Genomic DNA, 20,456 nt, shown 5'->3' with positions numbered 1-20,456 from the left:
AGGGGGTCCAACCATATGTCCCCATTCAAATGCATTGATCGTCAAAATAATGGGGGGTTCCAACCCCTGGAACCCTCCCCCTGGATCTGCCACTGCTCAGTTTTTCTTCAGATGGTTGATTCTTCTGATTTAATTTGCATCATGCATCCCTTGCTATAATCTGAAAATAGAAAAAAAACCAGATGACATTATGCATACTAGTATATACTGGTTATTTCTTTTTCTTTTTTGTACTGTCTTACTGGCAAAACCAAGAAATGGGGAATTGAGAAGCTAAATGATAACTTCTAAAAATTTGTGGTTATTAAATAGCCTAAATAATTTTAAAGTGGCTAAAAATAAAATAAAGTTGGCTTTGAAAATCACTTAAAGTGTAGAAATCAAAAAACTTTCAAAACAACTCAAATAATAACCATTCTTTAATCATGTTAATACAGAGGGAATAAAAAATATATCAATACATTTTTTTACACAACAATTCAAAACAGGAAGTGACAGTGACATAACAGACAAGATGAAAATTATTGCATGAATCTAATCTAATCTAACTTATCTTTAAACCCCCTTTGTAGAGGAACTATATTTTCATATGTAGAGCAGGTGCTCTCTTTAAATGTAAATATTTGATTTAGATTTTTTATTCTTTTTACTCTTCAAAAATAAGAATTAAGCTATTTATAATATTGAAATTATTTTATTAATATGTTGAATAAAAAGAGCATATCAGATAATATCACCAAAATGGTGGAATTCAATTTATTGTACTTACCAGAATTATGCAATCCAAAACACATGCAAACAGCAATCTTCCTAAATTGTCATTGATGCCAGTCAGAAGGATCCATCTTCTCTATTTAATGTGAAAAGAACTACTTCCAAACATCTGCTTTACATCCAATGATATAAAATTCTCATTTTGTTCAAGAAAGAAGACAAATCTTCCTGTTTATTCCAAATTCAAATTGTGTTGTATTGCAATACATGAGGTTGTTTAACATGTTAAGGAGTTGTTTTAAATGTTCCTCTTATGGCTAATTGCATGTGCCTTAATTTTGAATATGTGATATATTAAAAAAAGAAAATCAATTATTAATTTGTTTAATTGTGAAATTTTTAATAAAAGTGATAGTAATTGCAGAAATATGTATTTCGAAATGTTTTCTCCCACATGTGGCCTCAATCTCTGTGGAGATAGTTCTTCCTGTGACCTGTCCAGACTGAGGTTAATTGAAAACAGATGGCAAATTTCTACAAGACTAACTGCTATTAAATCACTGTTATATGGCTCAAGTTTCTAATTGATGTTTAAGAATGAATGATAATTATTAATTTTATGCATTCATCTAATTAAATATAAATAACTAGAAAATGTATAAATTTGACCTGTAACAGATGTTGCTAGTGTTTTTTTTTATGAAAAAAGTAGAAATGTTAAATAATTGCTGTATATTAAACATATTAACTTGGATATAATTCAAACAAAAGTCACCAAAATTAAATTTTAACTTTCCATCAACAGTCTATGTTAAATATTTCATAATGGAATTGAAAATCTAGGGAAAGTATCACATCTTATAGTTTGAACTAAAAGTACATTGCAAAAAAATATTTTATTGTTATTATTAATTACTTGCAAACTTTCATTTTTAACTGTTTTACATTTTGAAAGAATTGTTCCTTTCAAAGAACAGAATCTATTGTGGCAAACTTTTTATTTCTGTAAGGGTAGATTTGGCTGATGAAAATTTTCTAAGTCTAAATTCCTGCTCATAAATGAATGTAAAATTTTCTAAGACAAAAATCCTGCTGATCATTCTACAGAAAGGAATAAATTTCCTCAAAGTCCAGCCGTGTTTATTTTCTTGTAAGCATTACAAAAAGTGCGGTTGGACTTTTAAGAAAATACCGGCTGGCAAATAACCCAAGTATAAGAAAAAGTACGTGTACGGCTCATGTCAGACTGGACTTTTCAAAGTCAGACTGGAATACGTCTCAAGTCCAGCTAGAGTCCAGTTGAACTCCTGTTGAAATTTTCATACGGGCATCACTGCTAATGAAAGATGAAGGACTTGGAATGACATGCATAACTTAAAAAAAAAGATACAGAAGGACTTTTTTATCTAGTTTATTATACAATAATATTATCGTAGATATGGTAAGTATAAATAATCAATCATTGTAAAATATTAATGTTTTGTATGATATTAAAGTATGAAAAGTTTTACAGTAAGAGTTATAGTAATACATATATTAACAATTATCTAATCACAACAAAATATAACAAGTATATATAAAATTAGTAACAATGTATAACCAATAAATGCTAGATATAAAAAAAAACCATGCAGTTTTCATGAAAAGGAGATGTGGTTTAATTGCCAATTGAGACAACTTTATATCCACCCCAGAACAAAGGATGAGGATGTACGTAAACAACTCTAGGTTATGAGCTATGAATGTTTGTATAGCAATAAATTACATAACAATTTATTGGCACATTTTTCTTTAACAATAAACTCAAAATATACCAAGAATTAAAAAAAAAAATGGGTATTTAAGCAAAACTTACAGTCACTGAAAATTGTTAATACTATTGGCACCTTTTGGTACCGTGAGCACTTAGCACAGTAAAAAAATTGAACTTACTAAATGAACATTATATGATTTATACAAAGTCCTCAGAAATGGTCCTGATTATTTTTAACTGTAATTTGTTCCATGTTTGACTAGACTAATTCTGGATTGTAAATACTAAAGGTCCATTTATATTTTGTTGTAATGTTGTACTTATATTTGAGTGTCTGTTGTTTATACTGTACATATTTCTCCTTTGGTCAGTGGATGTGTGTTTTGTAATAATAAAAAGTATATAACGCCTGAGTAAACATCTAGAAAAACAGTTACCTCCTTGCAAAAATCTTTTGACCTGACATTTAAAATCTGTCTGAGTAAGTCCTTAATTCCAACTTGCCCAAATATGTGCCCAATGAACAAAATCCTCAAAGTCACACATAATGAACTCCATTAGTTCATTTAATTCAAGCAATACTTTAATTATCCCGATTTGCTTTAGAACTCATGATATGTAAAATTAAGCATTTAGTACTCATATCAACAATATAATCAACATAATTCAAAGTACTGCTCTATCCCATTATAAATAAAATTCTGTGTAAATACATGTATTGTGTAGCAGTGCTAGTGGTATCCAGGTTTGAATGAAACATAAATCATAAATACTACAAACTGCTCAGAGTCTGAAAAGACCATATTTTACTGGTCGAGCACAGATTTTACTTGACAAGACTCGACATAATCTCGACAGTACTTAACTGTACTCGACTTTACTTAAAAACTCTGATTGAGTACTTGATAATCTTGGTATAGTCTGAATATGGTCTCGACAAATGCTTGACCAGTCTCGACTCCGTCTTGACCTTTAAATTTAGTCTAGACTGGTCTGAATCAGCCCATCTAACTCAATTATATATTGATCTTACAAAATTCCAGGTTATTTGGTAGTTGGTTCATTGCTGTCAAATTAAAGGATTTAATTACTAGGTAAAAAAAGCTAGAAAATTTTCAGTTCTGATTAAATTCAGATAGTCACCTTTAATCATTTCTATAACTTTTTTAAATCAACTTGGATTTTCATAAAACTTTGCAGCTATCTCTATTATATATTGATCTTACAGAATGCCAGGTTGTTTGGTAGTTTGGTTTTAAATGTAACAGTTTGCCAAGACATAGATACTTATGAGAAACTATACAATGACTTATTCAACAATCAATATAATCCAGATCTGAAACCAGTTTTAAATGTTACCATGACAATTACTATAGCTTTTTTCAATCTTGGATTAAATCACTTTGATGAAGTTGTTGGAATATTATCTGTATATTGGGGCTTGGAGATTTCATGGTTTGATAATTCTTTGAAATGGAACCCAAAGGAGTCTTCAATGGCATATCAGAAAAGTTGGTTTCTAAATCAGTTACTGTAAATTCAGAAATTATTGCGAGGTTTTTATTAATGCGAATAATGTGACTGAGTGAATATCGCAATAATAAGAACTCGCATTCTGATATCGGACACATATATATATGCATGAAGCTTTTCTTGAAATCGCAATAATAAATCTGGCATTTTTGTTCAGTCTTCAAAAATCGCAATAATAAATGCACGCAAAAATTTCTGAATTTACAGTATATGGTTTCCACATGTAACACTAATGACAGACGCACAGCAATTTCAATCATTCAGTGCCAATAGTTTATTCAAAATACTGATTCGTCATGATGGATTTATATATTGACACCTGCAGACATAATTAATTCTAAATGTGCAGCTTATATAAGAAAATTTCCCTATGACGAACAAGAGTGCTCAATTCTATTTATGGCATGGGATATTACGTGGAAAACTCATCTCCAAGCAGCATCAATTCCCTACAATGACTATTATGAAAACAAGCACCCAGACTGAAATATAAAAAGTGTAATTTCGAGGAAGTGTAAAATTTTTGGTAATACTTCTCATGAATTTGTTTTTAAAATAAGGTGAGAACCACTATACTATAACATATTGGTATTTTTACCTGTGGCTCTACTTTCACTACTAAATCTGCTAGTGTTTTTACTTCCACACTAATGTGGCGAAAAACTTTGCTATGGAATAACAATACTCTTATCGTTTGTTATCTTCTTGACCCTAGCCTCTGACAAGATCCCTGCCACATCAAATCCTATATCAATTTTGATTGTATTTATCATTATGGTTTTCGTAGCAAGTGCTGTCATAACATTCTTGAATATTATTAACGCATATTTATTTTATAAAAGCGACTGAATTAAAAGGATTTTTTAAGCACATGTATGTTATATTTAAAAAACAGAAAAAATCAAGTAATTCCAGAAGAAAAATATAGAATTAACTATAAAGACATAGCCATAGGTATAGATATACTATTCTATATCACAATGTTAACTTTCATCACAGTGTATTTTATTGTACTACAGTACTGAGATTTATAGTTGTGCAATTAAATTTGTAAAAAAAAACTTGAACATTAAATACATTGTATATTTTGTGCATAAACCTATATATATTCTTAAATAAGTGACTTATAGGTCCAATGGGCCGGGGATAACATTGACTTCTTTGTAGCCGTTTTATTTTTTAATAAACATGTTCACAAGTCACTATAATAAACAAATGACTCCCTTTATGTCTACTGTATACTGTAAATTCATAAATAGTTGCAAGGTTTTTATCAATGTACACAATGCGACTGGGTGAGTATTGCAAAAAATAGAACTCACATTTTGAAATCAATTTATGCAGCTTTTCCTGTAATCACAATAATTATTCTCACAATTTGGTCTGTTTATTCTGTTATGTCGAAATAGCAATTACAAATGCATGCAATAATTTCTGAATTTACAGTATACCTTTAAATCTGGCAAATTAGTCTGCCATAAGTATTAACAGAATTGACCTTATTACTTTTACGTCAAATAAATTAGTTGCTCTTATGTCTTAATTTACACTTCATATATACATTGGCAGACTATCAAAATATGAAAGTTTAATACAAGTCAATGAAGTGTGCTGTCTTTGCTAAATTTCAGTTGCAGTACTACCATAATCATATCAAATAGGGTTCTATGGACATTATACACTTATTGTAACAGATCCTAAGTGTTATCATTCTTAGTATTGAATTGTCAAATCATTAAAGTATTGTCTCTAATTCTTTAACAAGGAATTAGATAAATGTCATTCTTTGTCCATATTGATAAATGGAAAAGTCAACAGTCACTTACTTATACAGAAGAAAAAATTTTGCTGGTATTGTAGCTACATGTACTATCTTTTCTACACAGTAATATAAGTACAAGTATCATGTGGCACACTAAAACCCACATAGGGATTTTCAAAATTTTGCAGGTAGGAAAATTTAACTATTTCAAGTACATAGATATCATTAAGTAATTTAGTATTAAGAAAGAATCTATAAATATTTGATGAAAAACCATCAGAGGTTAAAATTTTAGAAACAAATAAAAAATATTTTACACAATACAATTCAACAACAACAAAAAAAGAAGAATGTGTCTGAGGACTTGAATGCCCCTGCTCAAGTTTTGTAATTTTCCAAGTTAAAAAGGGGCATAACTCTAGAACGGTTGATGACTCACTGCCAAAATTTGAACTATGTCTGCTTGTTGCAATTCTGAGCATTGTGTATGAGTTTCATAAAATTTGTATCAGTAAAATTCAAGTTAGAGTGTGGAAACGAAAATGGGATGGATGGACGGATGGAAGGATAACACTTAATTCCCCCATTGACTTGCAGCCCCCAGAAGCTGAACAATTAAGGCAAAATTCAATAGTTTACTAATTTAATGTAATTATCACGAAAATATCTTAAGGATACCAGAATATGTGCAAATGTATAGACATGATAATAACTGATTCAAAAGATGAGTACACCGTACAGTTCCCTATAATTGCTTACGTCCACTTCATTTGAACTTGGGCGGATAATTGTCTCATTGGCAATCATACCCAGTCTGTTTAAAACCAACCCCAACTATCCACTTGCGTTTGTTGTACATACGCAAGTGGATAGTGCGGGCCGGTTTTAATCAGACTGAATCATACCAAGTCTCCTTATTTTCATATTCTACTGTATAAGTTTCACATGGATAGATATATCATCTGACAATCAATTGCAGACATCAAAATTGTATAGTAAGAATGAGAATTAGTGATCATATGTGTGTATAATCTACAGGTAATTACTTCAACCCTTGGTTTTAAACTGGAATTTCAATGGAATTTTTAAATGCATTGTATTAATACAAGGGTTCAGTTCTCAGATTATGTAATGTTCATTCAAATTTACTTTATAAGATATGATATATTAAATTGCTATTGATATTAATATTTTTATATCAATTCAACTTTAATCTCAAATATTGTATAGAAATTCCAATAGGGAATACATTTAGTTTAGAAGGATAATAAAGACACAGAAGAAGGACAGTGGCCCGAAATGTCGTAATTTTTTTTTTTTTAATTAATTGTTATTTAAAAGGTAAATGGGCCACAAATCCATGGTCAAGTAATGCATCAAATGAAGAACATGTAAAACATGTTCTCTTAATTCCAGTTGAATAACTTATCAAATGTGGTGCATGTGTTTTAATCATTACTAATCTGAAAGCTGGCTAAATCATGAAAAGCATAAAATTATGCATATATGTGGAGAAAGATGAACATACTAGAAACATTTATTTCAAGCAGAAAAGAAGAAAATTGTATTGAAGTAAAATTTTGATTCATATATATTTTCTAAAGTGTGGATTATTAGGTTTGGAAAAATAATGATGCAACCAAAAGACAAAAAGACACCATATCTGCAGCTGCCGGAAAAATAATTGCCACATCAGCAGATCTTCTAAAGTGACTTTTTTTTCAATGGAAACATTTTTTTTTATCATCAACCTTACATATACACTGATGAAAACCTACTTTGTCAATGTGGGACTATAAAATCTATTAGCACCAAAAGCTTAAAAATTATTTGCTCCAAAACTAAGGCCATATAGGAAAGTTTTGCATTATGCAACCTGACTGAATCATAAAGCTGATAAAGAAGATACAAAGTAGTTAGTATTTTGGTTTTAAAATAATTTCCTCTCCTAACATATGAAGAAGACACATGACAGCTTTAGAACGGTCATATCGTTGATCAGAGAAGCTTGACTCATATTCCATCATTTTGTTACAGACTTCGGTCATGGTTGGAAGTAGATCAATGTCTTGTTTATTGTCGATCTTCTTTTTGAACACATTGTACATAGCGGTCAACAATGCACCACCTGCATCTTCTGACCAAGCTATATGCCCTGAAAAGAAATGGACATATATCTTTAATTATAAATAATGTGAGTAATGCTGATATTTAATATGACAGATACTGTTTTATTTTTCTTTTGAATTCTCGAAATGTAATTCATAAAGAACACATTTTTTGTGATAATCAGAGTAAAAACTGCAATGAACTTAAGAGGTGTGCCTGGTAACATCAAAACATACATGGTTCATGAATGTTTGACTAAATTTTATCTTTCAATCCAAAACATGATAGGATATATATGTTGTCAAAGTAGCAGCTGAAAGCTTAATGTACTTGATGCAGTTCTCAGTGATAGATTTAAAAACTAATACTTGCTGCAAAAAACATAGATGAATTTGTATCCTTAATTGATTTTGCATAAGACTTGTAATAATACCTGCAGTGCTAGCAAAAGTAACCATAAAATCTTGATAACAAGGTGTCAGTAGCATGTCTTTCATTGTGACTCTATCGTATACAATGTTGGTGACATCTTCATTTGTCTCTTCCTTGTGATGTACATCCATTGTGGATCTATTGAAGAAGTCTCTTGTCTGTCTTATGTCTTGTTTTTGTGTAACCTGAATATCGACTCCTTTGTCGACTGTCTTGTCAGCTCTAGATCGACAGGCCTGGAACATAAGTTTTAAAAAATCTTTATGTAAAAGAAAATATCCAATTTCAAATAAGCAGTTTTTAAATACATATTAATTTCTTGTTCAATGACTTTGATGTAGAGTATATATTATTTCAGTTCCTCTAAAAACTGACAGGCTGAGTGATTGATTGTTGGTTAAATTATTCCTAATATAAATATCTACTTATACATTACGTTTTAGTGTATAAGCAATAATTTTAAAAAATATGAAAGCAAATTTATATGTTAACTAGAAGGAATAAATTATCATTGTCTGTCAATCCTGATGACAGATCTGTCTAAATAATCAACAGAAAATATAATAGCTTTAGTTTTAATAAAATAAAATGGTAGCATGCAATCTCTACAACAGCTGATATTTGTTTACATGCATGTGCAATGTTGATATGTTTTTCAAAGTATAACTATGTAATAAACATAAAAGGCTGAACAAGAAAAAACAAACCAAAGACTGGTCAACTATTCTGATATATATATACAAAGCAATCAGTATTTAGTATTAAGACATATGAAATACTTTCATTCTAGTGTCCTGGAAGTGGAATTATAGAAAGACAATGTCTTTAAGATTTAAAACAACAAATTCTAATATGACGTCCTTCTTTCGCTTTGGAAACAGAGCCATGTTCTAATTACAATAAAACATGAGCTGCATGTGATTGAAGTCACAATTGATATTGCAACGTCAGTTGTATTTTGAACAACGCCAGAGGTCGAAATGGACAGTTTTTTTTATGTTGCTCGCTAGGAAATTAAATAAAATCATTCTAAAAGTAAGTTTACATACTATATGTTAATTTTTTTATCGTTCAACTGTTGATTTTCTATAACGTTTTAGGTTCATCAAATCAAAATGGCTGCCTTTTGAAAGTGTATTATAGGTCCGCTTCAAAGTACAAAAGCTCTAAATATTCCTATCAGAATCAAAATAATTCTATCATGGCATGCTTTATGCTAATTTTAACATGGGTAGGCATTATATTTGTCACTATTTTACACCTCGCTAACGCTTGGTATAAAGATATTGACAAATATAATGTCTACCCATGTTAAAATGAGCATAAAGCATGGCATGAAAAAATTATTTCTTAATTATGGACATTGTCACCTGTATGAATACAAGTTTTGGTTTTCCTTCCATGTATGGACAGCTGTCAACATCAAATATCTCTAATATTTCATTTGTAGGAATCATGCCATCGTATGTACTGATGGTATGTCCATAAACATTGATATCATGGGGAATATTCTCTGGTCTGTTTGGTCTTCCCAGCATTACTTCTCCTCCATGTGATGAAATAACAATTACTAAACACTTCTTTTGTTCTAATGTTGGGTCATCAGCACCTGAAAACAAACTTTAATAAAATGCTCCGCTGGGCGCAGCTTGATACGACTGCAGAGGTCGAACGCTGAACAGTTGGGGCAAGTATGGACACAACATTCAAGCTTGATACAGCACTGAATTTGGATTGTGATTAAATATTTGACACAACATAGGTTTCTGACACAGAATGAATGTGGTCTAAGAACTTAAAAAATTTTAATTTACCTATTCAAACCATATCATTATTATTTGCTTTTATATATAAATCAGAAATAACCAATTTAAAATGGAAAATTTTAAAGAAAAAAAAGGTAAAAAAATCCCCCCTCAAATTTTTTGAACCCCCTTATGATTCATCACCCCCAAACTCAATCCCAGCCTTTCCTTTGTGGTATGGTACCTTGCAGTACAATTTCAGAGAGATCCGTACACTTGAACACAAGTTATTGTCTGGAAACTAGAAAAATGCTTGTTTTTTGGCCCCTTTTTGGCCCCAAATTCCTAAACGTTTAGGGCAATTACCCCCAAACTCAAACCCAGCTTTCCCTTTGTGATATGGAACCTTGTAGTACAATTTCATAAAGATCCATACATTCACACAAGTTATTGTCCTGAAACTAGAAAAATGCTTGTTTTTTTGCCCCTTTTTGGCCCCTAATTCCTAAAATTTTGAGGCAATTACCCCCAAAATCAATCCCAGCCTTCCCTTTGTGGTATGGTACCTTGCAGTACAATTTCAGAGAGATCCATACACTTGAACACAAGTAATTGTCTGGAAACTAGAAAAATGCTTATTTTTGGCCCCTTATTCCTAAACGTTTTGGGCAATTACCCCCAAACTCAATTCCAGCTTTCCCTTTGTGATATGGAACCTTTTAGTACAATTTCAGAAAGATCCATACACTTACACACAAGTTATTGTCATGAAACTAGAAAAATGCTTGTTTTTTGCCCCTAATTCCTAAATTTTGGAGGCAATTACCCCCAAAATCAATCCCAGCATTTCCTGTGTGATATGGAACCTTGTGGTACAATGTCAGAGAGATCCATACACTAACACACAAGTTATGTCTGGAAGTTACAAAAATGCTTATTTTTGGCCCCTTTTTGGCCCCTAATTTCTTAACAGTTGGTACCATAGCCCCCAAAATCAATCTCAACCTTCCTTTTGTGGTATTGAACCTTATAATAAAATTTCATAGAGATCCATTCACTTAAACTAAAGTTAGAGTGCGAAAACCAATGTGTCTTCGGACGACGACGACGACGCCAACGTCATACCAATTTACGACCGCAAAATTTTTTTGCGGTCGTATAAAAACTACATACATGTACATTGTTACAGGTCGTTTCGAATTAATTACAAGAAAAATTACTACAAATATTTTAAAATTCAAGAAAATGATGTTAGTTAAAAAATGAATTTTTGAAAAGAATGTTTAAAAAAAAAACAAGATGTACTGTACGGGATTTCTCACTGATGTTACCCTGCTTTAAGTTTTTTGTAAACAGTAACTTCAACTGTTAATGAGCAACAGACCTGCCAATTATCCTGATTTATGGATGAATTTTGAAATTCTTTTTTTATAAACTGAACATCTCAAAACAGGCATTCAAATGAGTTAAAATAGTATTTAAGCTCATACATACTCATTCAAACAATATAGTAGTAGATTAAAAACACTTATGACAATAAAAGAGGAGCATAAGTTTCTCTTGCTCTTAAAATCCCCAATGAAGATTTTGAAAAGATGGCAGGAAAGGCTCAGCAATGAATATGAAAATGCATCACAGCATGCTCACATGAAGCTTGAAGGTCTAATTTGTAGTTCCTGAGAAAAATAGAATGAAAATTTCATAAGATGGGTGTAGGGAGGGACAGACAGAGATTATCAAGTCTTCCTTAAGACCATTGGTATTCAAAAATGAAATTTAAGCTATCAAGTGACAATGACTTCTCTGATGTTTAACACATTTAAATTACATTTAATGAGAAAAATTATGCTGTTTAAATATTTTTTTGTGAGTTTGACTTCTTAAATTTTTTTTGTCTCAAACATGTCATGTGTATGTAATGAAGTTCATTCCAGAAACATGTGTCATGCACACTGAAATCAATCATATATTCATATTACTAACACTGAGTCAGTACCATCTGCCAAGTAGCTAATGCTTCGGTACCGTAAATTATCAGTTTACAAATAATTTAATTGTGAAAGCAATTTTTAACAACAACACTTTGGGGATTGTTGCAGTAACTTAATTAGATTGACATGTTTCTGTGCTTAGGGCACTGTCATCAGGGGATTGTTGCAGTAATTCAATTAGATTGACATGTTTCTGTGCTTAGGGCACCGTCATCAGGGGATTGTTGCCGTAACTTAATTAGATTGACATGTTTCTGTGCTTAGGGCACCATCATCAGGGGATTGTTGCAGTAATTTAATTAGATTGACATGTTTCTGTGCTTAGGGCACCGTCATCAGGGGATTGTTGCGGTAACTTACTTATATTGACATGTTTCTGTGCTTAGGGTACCATCATCAGGGGATTGTTGCAGTAATTTAATTAGATTGACATGTTTCTGTGCTTAGGGCACCGTCATCAGGATGGTCTAGGCACCGAAGCATGTTGATCTAGTTGATCTAATTAAATTACTGCAGCAATCCCTAAAGTGTTGTTGTTATAACTGCTTTCACATTTTGTGTTTTTTATTGTAATAACCCTGCATACCCAAGGTATCCACTTTAGGGATTCTATCATATTGAAGATTTATCAGGTGTTGGTTCACTGTTGTTTGTAAATAATTTATTTGTACTAAAGCTTTGTAGATTTTGTCTCTATCAGACACATTTAGACAGTTATATCTGTTCTGTTTAGGTTGTTTTGACTTTTCTCCTCTCAATGTTTTTTTGTATTAGTCTTCTCAATGGCTTTGATATATATTTCCAGCTTTCAATTAGGTAATAAAACTTACATTTAATTAATTCATTTTTTAAACCTTCAGTAGTTCTATTTGCAAACGGTTCCCATCGAAGTTCAAAATTTAAGTTGTAAAAGATTTCAAACATATTTCTTAGATCTGTTTCTGCACCAATTCTGAGAAGACCATTCCCTTTTGCAAATTTCTGTCCTGTGATTATAAGAGCTAAGCCTGGTTTGGTATTATTTTCATCAGGGGAGATAACCGTAGTCAAGTTTACAGACAGGTTTGGCCTTTGTTGTAAGTTAGCTCCCATTTCACCCAATGCTTGTAAAGGGTCAGAAGTTTGAGAACTGCTAGCTATCATGGCTTTTCCTATGTCTTTGTAAACAACTCTTGTAGATGAATCATTCTTTCCTTCATTTCTATCATCACTCTCTCTTCCTGAATCTTTTGGAGTTTTGGCCTCTGTAATGGTTGATAGCTGTGGGTAATCTTCTGAACCCCCAGCAGGAATCACAGTTGCTGTGTATGTTCGGGACCTATCACTTTTACTGATGCCAAAAAATCTATAAAAGATGTTCATATGGTTAATTCATATATATATAAACATATCTTGAACCAAAAAAACAAGAATTTATCTACAGACTTTTATTTTTCTAACTCTACAAATCAAGAATAATTGATTTCTACTTACAAAGGAATCTAATGACAACATATGAGTTTTAATGCATCAAGTCTTAGGAAAAGTTTCTGACAACTTGCAATTTGAAGTAAAAAAGTCTACTTGAATTCCTTACTATAGATATAAATATCATGTGTATATACATCTATTTGACTATATGACATATTTTTAATTGATACTATCTCTAGAAGTATAAATGCTATATATATGATATTCAGATCCAGTTCAATGAGTTATAATTCATGCATATAAAACTCATAAAATCTGAAATACCTCCTTGTTATGTACATGTATTATGCCTTATGACATTTCACTATGGTAATAACTTTCCTTAGATAAAAAAAATGTAAATACATTAAGCAACTAAATGCTTAACAAAAACTATTTAGATTATGATAAATTAAGCATTGAAATAGCATTAGTATAACAATTTACTTCTGACATTCTACAAAAAAAAATGAGCTCAACAGCAATATATATTTAATTCAAATTTGTGTTCACAGTAACAAATAACAATTGTTTGATTTGGGGGGGAACAAATGTCAAGAATGTATAAAAAAAAAAAAGGCGTTCAATTAAGTTTCTCACATCAACTTTAATCATGAAATGTTTCATTTTAATTTTAATATCCATTTGCAAGCAAAACAAGTTTTAAAATGAATGGCCTGATAGTTCTCAATTTTCTTTTTTTGGTACATGTACTATTTATATGCAAACCTGACCTTTAACTTTGCATACTTAAACTAATTTGCTTCTAGAATTTAAAAGACAAAACTTGCAGGTAAGTGCTTATGGGAAGTTTCTATTTGAAATCAAAAAGTTTACAGAGATATTACTTCTCAATTACTGGTGATTTGTTCAAACAAATGTCAAACCATTACAAAAAATTCACTGATATTAGTACCTACATTTTTATGTTTTTTCCTAATCCATCTGAAAAATAAACATAGATATTCACAATGTAAAAAACTTATTACATATTAAAAGTAAAGAAAAGTAATTAAACCTTCACAAAAGTATCATGGTATATATGACTTAGTCATTAATTACAGTATATAAGATAATCAACTGACTGACAATGGACAGAAGTAAAATGTTTTATTGATAATCTGTATATTGATATTTACAACAAAAGACAGAGTGTGATATGGGCCATTTTGAAGCTATAACAGATTGGAATAAATTACCTAAACCAATACACCTTATCGCTATTTATTCCCATCTGGATTAGTTCCAAAATTACACAACTCTTTCAAACCAGTTGAAGGTATCTGGGGCCCTGTTCAAACAATGTACTGTGCATAAAAAATTTCAAAGAGTATAATGTTTAAACCATTGTAAACACTTCAAACAAAGCATTTTTCTTACTTTAATGTGTGTTTAAAAAATTGGATCATAAACTATACAAATTTTACAATGTTCACTTTCTACACCTTATCCTCCCTCAGCTCATTATTGATGACCTTTGTTTTTGTAGCACTTGACCCAAACAGGAAGTTATCTAAATGACTGTTTTTTACGGAATGGACTAAATAGCGATAAGGTGTATAGCCAGCACCACTACTGAGTGCTTCAAGGAGAAACTCACCAGAGAAATTCTCCTTTTCACTTTAATACCAGAGACATATTTATACAGTGTGTATATGTCTCTGCACTTATTAGTAACAGAACAAAGGTAACAAAAAAACAGGCTGGTAACAACTGTTGCCGTATAGTTTTTCTGCACGAGTAGTTAGGTGGTATGAATCAGATGTGGATACTAAAAAATTCCAAAGATCTTTTAGAGTACATACAATCTAAGACTCTTTCATCTTGCATCATTTGACTTTTCTACCAACAAAAAATTCTCTGAAACTGACATTATCAAGATGCTTGATTGCTTGAGTTTATTTTTGACTTATGAGTTTGAATATCCCTCTGGTATCTTTCGCCTCTCTTTTTCATATAAATTATATTTATAAAACAAGGTAATTAGGTCACAAAGGTGTACGATAAAGTGCCTATGAACTCACTGAATGCACGAGTGACTCTATTCATAAAAAGTGTCTTGTGTAACTTCATAAAAAGTGTCTGTGTAACACCCATTATTGTACTGTTTTTCTATAGCTCTGCTGAGGGCAAAGTCATACAATTACCAATACCTACATGCATCATCTATATCTTGTTTTTATCTTATAACAAAAAATTTAAAAAAAATAAAAATTGAAATATATTACTTAAAAATATATAAATTGATAAATTAATGTGAAATTTAGAAAAATAAATTTGTAATTATTAACAATACTGCTAAACCAGGCATGCACCAGAAAGTAATCATCAACCAGTTGATGTTTTTCTGTATATATCAGGTCAGATCATATGTTTTTTTACGTCATATGAATCGTACTATGCATGCTTTTTCAATGGAAATTGTGATGTCACAATGCATTCTTAATAGTAGAAAACCCACGAGACGAGGATAAAAAAGAAGAGAAAGATCTTCATTTTTCACTTGGGGTTCGTGTGGATAGTAGAAAGGCTAGTTATGGGTTTGTGAGACTTTTTATGTGTCTACAATATAAGAAAAAGAGGTCTATGCCCCAAATACCTGTGCTCTCTACAAAAAAATGGATTTACCTGTGATTTTCTATGTTATAAAAAAGAACAATCCAAACTTACGGTTCATGTGGACCCTTTGGCTAAAATGGCCGCACTTTCACCTCAAAATTTATTCTGAGTACAGACAAACCTGTGTATCTGGGAAAGTTTTAAGGCATAGCATGCCCTAGATAAATAAAATTCAAATATATTTTTTTTAAAAATTAAAAACTTAACAGGATTTTGCAGTGCACTTTTTTTCATTCCTCCAGAAGGTGCCAAAATAAACTAATTTGGGAAAGAGGTTTGAGAACTTCCCCACAGGTAATTGTATTGATAACTGTATTGATTGACATAGACCATAGATGGACAATAGATACCTGACAATAATTGGTGATTTAAATTGTGTACCTGAGTGGACCATATCAAGTGAAAGATTTAGCAAAAGAAATATCACCAATTCTAACAACCATCTTTAATGCATCAATTAAACAAGGCAAAATACCAGATCAATGGAAAGAGGCTTTAATAACACCATTATTTAAAAATGGAGACAGAGGGAAAGCATCAAACTATCGTCCTGTATCCCTGACGTCGATTTGTAGCAAGATCATGGAACATATACTGCATAGTAACATCATCAGTCATCTTGAGGCAAATAACATCCTGTCTGAAAATCAACACGGTTTCCGCAAAAACAGATCATGTGAGAGCCAGCTTGCTATTACTATACAAGATCTAGCAGATGGACTCAACAGTGGGGATCAAATGGATTGTGTACTGCAAGACTTTTCAAAAGCGTTTGACAAAGTGCCACACCAACGCCTGTTAAACAAATGCAGATACTATGGTATACAAGGGAATACACTTCAATGGATAGCTAGTTTCTATCAGGGCTGAACACAACAGGTTGTCTTAGATGAAAAGAAGTCAGAAACATCAGACGTAACATCTGGAGTTCCCCAAGGAACTGTAATGGGGCCTCTTCTCTTTCTTATCTACTTAAATGACCTGCCAGAACTAGTAACATCTAAAGCTAGATTATTTGCAGATGATTGTTAACATGTACTTTACAGAAAGATATGTAAAGAGGAAGATACCATCTAACTCCAGAAAGACCTAGACAATCTACAGAAATGGGAGGACACATGGCTCATGCAATTCAACCCTGACAAATGCGAGGTACTACAGGTAACCAACAAAAGAAAACCAGTTACCACAAACTACACCATACATGGAAAGACATTAGAAGTAGTGAAGAATGCTAAATACCTAGGCCTTAATATTAGCCACAATTTATCATGGATCTATCATATAGGTACAGTAACCAAGAAAGCAAACAACATCAATTCTTTCTTGAGAAGAAATATCAGCTCCTGTCCAAATAAGATCAAGGCACAATGTTATACCACACTAGTAAGACCAATTATAGAGTATGCTTGTATCATTTGGGACCCAAAAACATCAGAGAATTAGAAATGGTGCAGAGAAGAGCAGCACGTTTTGTAACTGGTGACTACAGAACCACCAGTAGTGTAACCCAGATGCTTAAAGCCCTGCAATGGGTCGAATTACAAGAATGCAGAAAGAGAGTAAAGACCATCATGCTCTACCGCATAATACACCATCTTGTTGCAATACCACCAGAGCAATACTTAATACCGAGGGGTGTAGCATTAACAACAAGAGGACCTGACACCAGATTCCTGACTACCCTACTCGAGAATACAAAACCACCAGCAATCATTTTTTCCATCTGCAATTCGTCTGTGGAATGAACTACCATCTGCTATAATTACAGCGTCCACATTGGAAGGATTCAAAGACAGCCTCCAGACACCTGCTTCATGTTAAACATTTCAGTTTAAATTGTATATAACACCACGATGGCTTTTAACTGGATTTGTGTACATAGTATGTTGGAAAGATGTTTCCTTTGGGCATGTGTATATAAATAGTCATTTGCGATACTACACCAGAGGTGGTATGCAAATTATTGGAAGAAGAAGAAGAAGAAGTGAAACTCAACTGTTTGTTAATTTTATCATCTTCTGCAGGGACGAAAGAAAGTGCACGGCAAAATCCAGATAAGTTTAAAATTTTCTAAAACATACAATGCATTTGAATTTTATTTATCTAGGACATGCTATGCCTTAAAACTTTTCCAGATGTACAGGTTTGTCTGTACTCAGAGTAAATTTTGAGGTGAAAACGTAGTCCAAATAATTATGACGTCTTGCAAGGTTATTCTTAAAATAGCCTTGCAAGACGTCATAATATTAATTGGACTAGTGAAAACGCAGCCATTTTAGCCAAAGCCAAAGGGTCCTCATAACCTTAAAATAAAGATCCTATTTCATACCCATTGAGCTATCGGTTTTATATTTGCAATGAACTTGTGATATTTCATCCTTTCCGTCAATTTTGTCGGTTGTACTGTCATCCATTGCTTCGATCTTTCGAAGAAAATTTTAAAATCCAAAGCGAAAGTGAAGGCGGAAAGGGAACGACAGCCAAAGTTCTCGCCAGATTGTTTTGTCAAAGAGCACAAAGAGATATGTCTAAAAACAACAAATAACCATTACATCCATAATTACAAACACAAAAACAAAAGAGAAACACACAAACAATAGACATGATAAATAAACTACATGACAATCTAATGAAGGAAAGATTCCATAAGTCTATATTACATGATAGAATAAATTCTAAATTTCATTTATAACTATTTCATAATTGAACGACTGTTTTAACAGTGAAAAATAAGGGGGGGGGGGGGGGGGGGGGGGGGGGGGGTATGTGTTTTTGCTACAAAAATATTCTGATTCCCAAGTTTGAAGAGAATAAATTTTTGATCAGGGAGACAGAGAAAAAATTCTGACAGAAATTTAACCTTAAAATCTTATGTTTAATTCTTTAAAAAAAATCTTGATCTGCGAGGCAATACTGACTTCATAACTAAACAATTTGGAGGTTATCCCCTTTGTTGGTATCTCAAAAAAATCTCAGAATGAAAAAAACATAATTTACTCTTTGTTCTGCAAATATATATACATGGCAACGTCAAATAAGTGAACATGACTGTTAATGATGTCTTTACACTAAATCCATTGGATGTTGGATGTGTACTGATTGATATTCCAGTCTTAGATGCATGATTTTTTATTAGTTGTCATTGTCTTTGAGCTAGCTGTTAGTAACTGCAAGAACTCTCAGGTCTGTACTTAGTGTCTTTTTTATTGTGGGGATGTATAAATACCCTTCCACGTCAGGTCTGTGTTTTTGTTAGATGTCTTTCTACTTTGTATCGATCTGATGAGTTAAGCCCTTTTCAACTGATTATTTTTAGTTTGTTCTTATGTTGTACTGTTACACCACTATCTCAGGTTAGGTGAAGGGTTTGGCGCCAACAAACTAGTTTAATCCCGCCACATTCCTTATGTGCCTGTCCCAAGTCAGGAGCCTGTAATTCAGTAGTTGTCGTTCACTTGCTGTTTCTCATATTTGTTTTGCATAGTTTGTTCTTGTGTTCTGCTGTTACACCACTGTCCCAGGTGAGGGGGAGGGTTAACGCCTTCAAACTAGTTTAACCCCGCCGCATTCTGTATGTGCCTGTCCCCAAGTCAGGGGCCTATGTAAATCAGTGGTTGTCGTTTTTTGCTGTATATCATATTTGTTTTTCTTTCATTGTTTTGTAAATAAATCAGGACGTGAGTTTTCTCGTTTGGATTGTTTTACATTTGTCATTACGGGGCCTTTTAAAGCTGCAGACTATGCGGTATGGGTTTTGTTCATTGTTGAAGACCGTACAATGACCTATAGTTGTTAACTTCAAACAAAACACAAAACAAGAGACACAACGTTGCCTGTAACTCTCACCTGGTGGAAAAAAATCGCCAGTTTGCTAATGAGGACTTGTATATGCAAATACTATTATATAGTTACTCTTTGTGCTGCTGATCTTTTTTTGCAATTTATATGTTTAACCTAGCTCCTATAGTTTTTTAGATAAACATATCAGGAGCAATATCACCAAAATGGGTTGTCAAAAATACCAGAGCAAATAGATCTTGTCATGCTGATCATTTTTACAGTTTATACTTTTAACCTAGCTCCTATAGTTTTCAAAGTTACAGTAAAAAATATGTACAAAATTGGGAAAATGTATATTTCAGGGGCTAAAGGTTAATAGATCTTGTCCTGCTGATCATGTTTATAATTTTACTTGTTTAACCTTGCTAGCTCCTATAGGATATTGTTCACAATAACAGCCAAAAACTGCCAAAATAAATGTATTATTGCAGGGCAATAACTCCAAAACAGGTCAACAGATTTATCTCCAATTTTCACGGTAGATATATTTTGTGGTACTGAACCTT

General features: G+C 32.2%; 1 protein-coding gene across 1 annotated transcript; it reads right to left on the bottom strand.

The window, feature by feature from the left end:
- Window positions 1-2,109: 2,109 nt before the first annotated feature.
- LOC127734968 (caspase-3-like) lies at window positions 2,110-18,581 on the bottom strand. The gene is made up of 6 exons (XM_052245021.1): window positions 18,440-18,581; window positions 14,409-14,433; window positions 12,870-13,384; window positions 9,674-9,912; window positions 8,305-8,539; window positions 2,110-7,917 (listed from the first exon to the last, which is right to left on the bottom strand). Exons 1-6 carry the CDS (start codon window positions 18,522-18,524, stop codon window positions 7,679-7,681), a joined length of 1,338 nt encoding a protein of 445 aa, XP_052100981.1. The 5' UTR covers window positions 18,525-18,581; the 3' UTR covers window positions 2,110-7,678.
- Between the last annotated feature and the right edge of the window lie 1,875 nt (window positions 18,582-20,456).

Source organism: Mytilus californianus, unplaced genomic scaffold, assembly GCF_021869535.1.
Source record: "Mytilus californianus isolate M0D057914Y unplaced genomic scaffold, xbMytCali1.0.p SCAF_3, whole genome shotgun sequence".
Lineage (NCBI taxonomy): Eukaryota > Metazoa > Mollusca > Bivalvia > Mytilida > Mytilidae > Mytilus > Mytilus californianus.
This window is presented reverse-complemented; position numbering and strand designations above follow the sequence as displayed.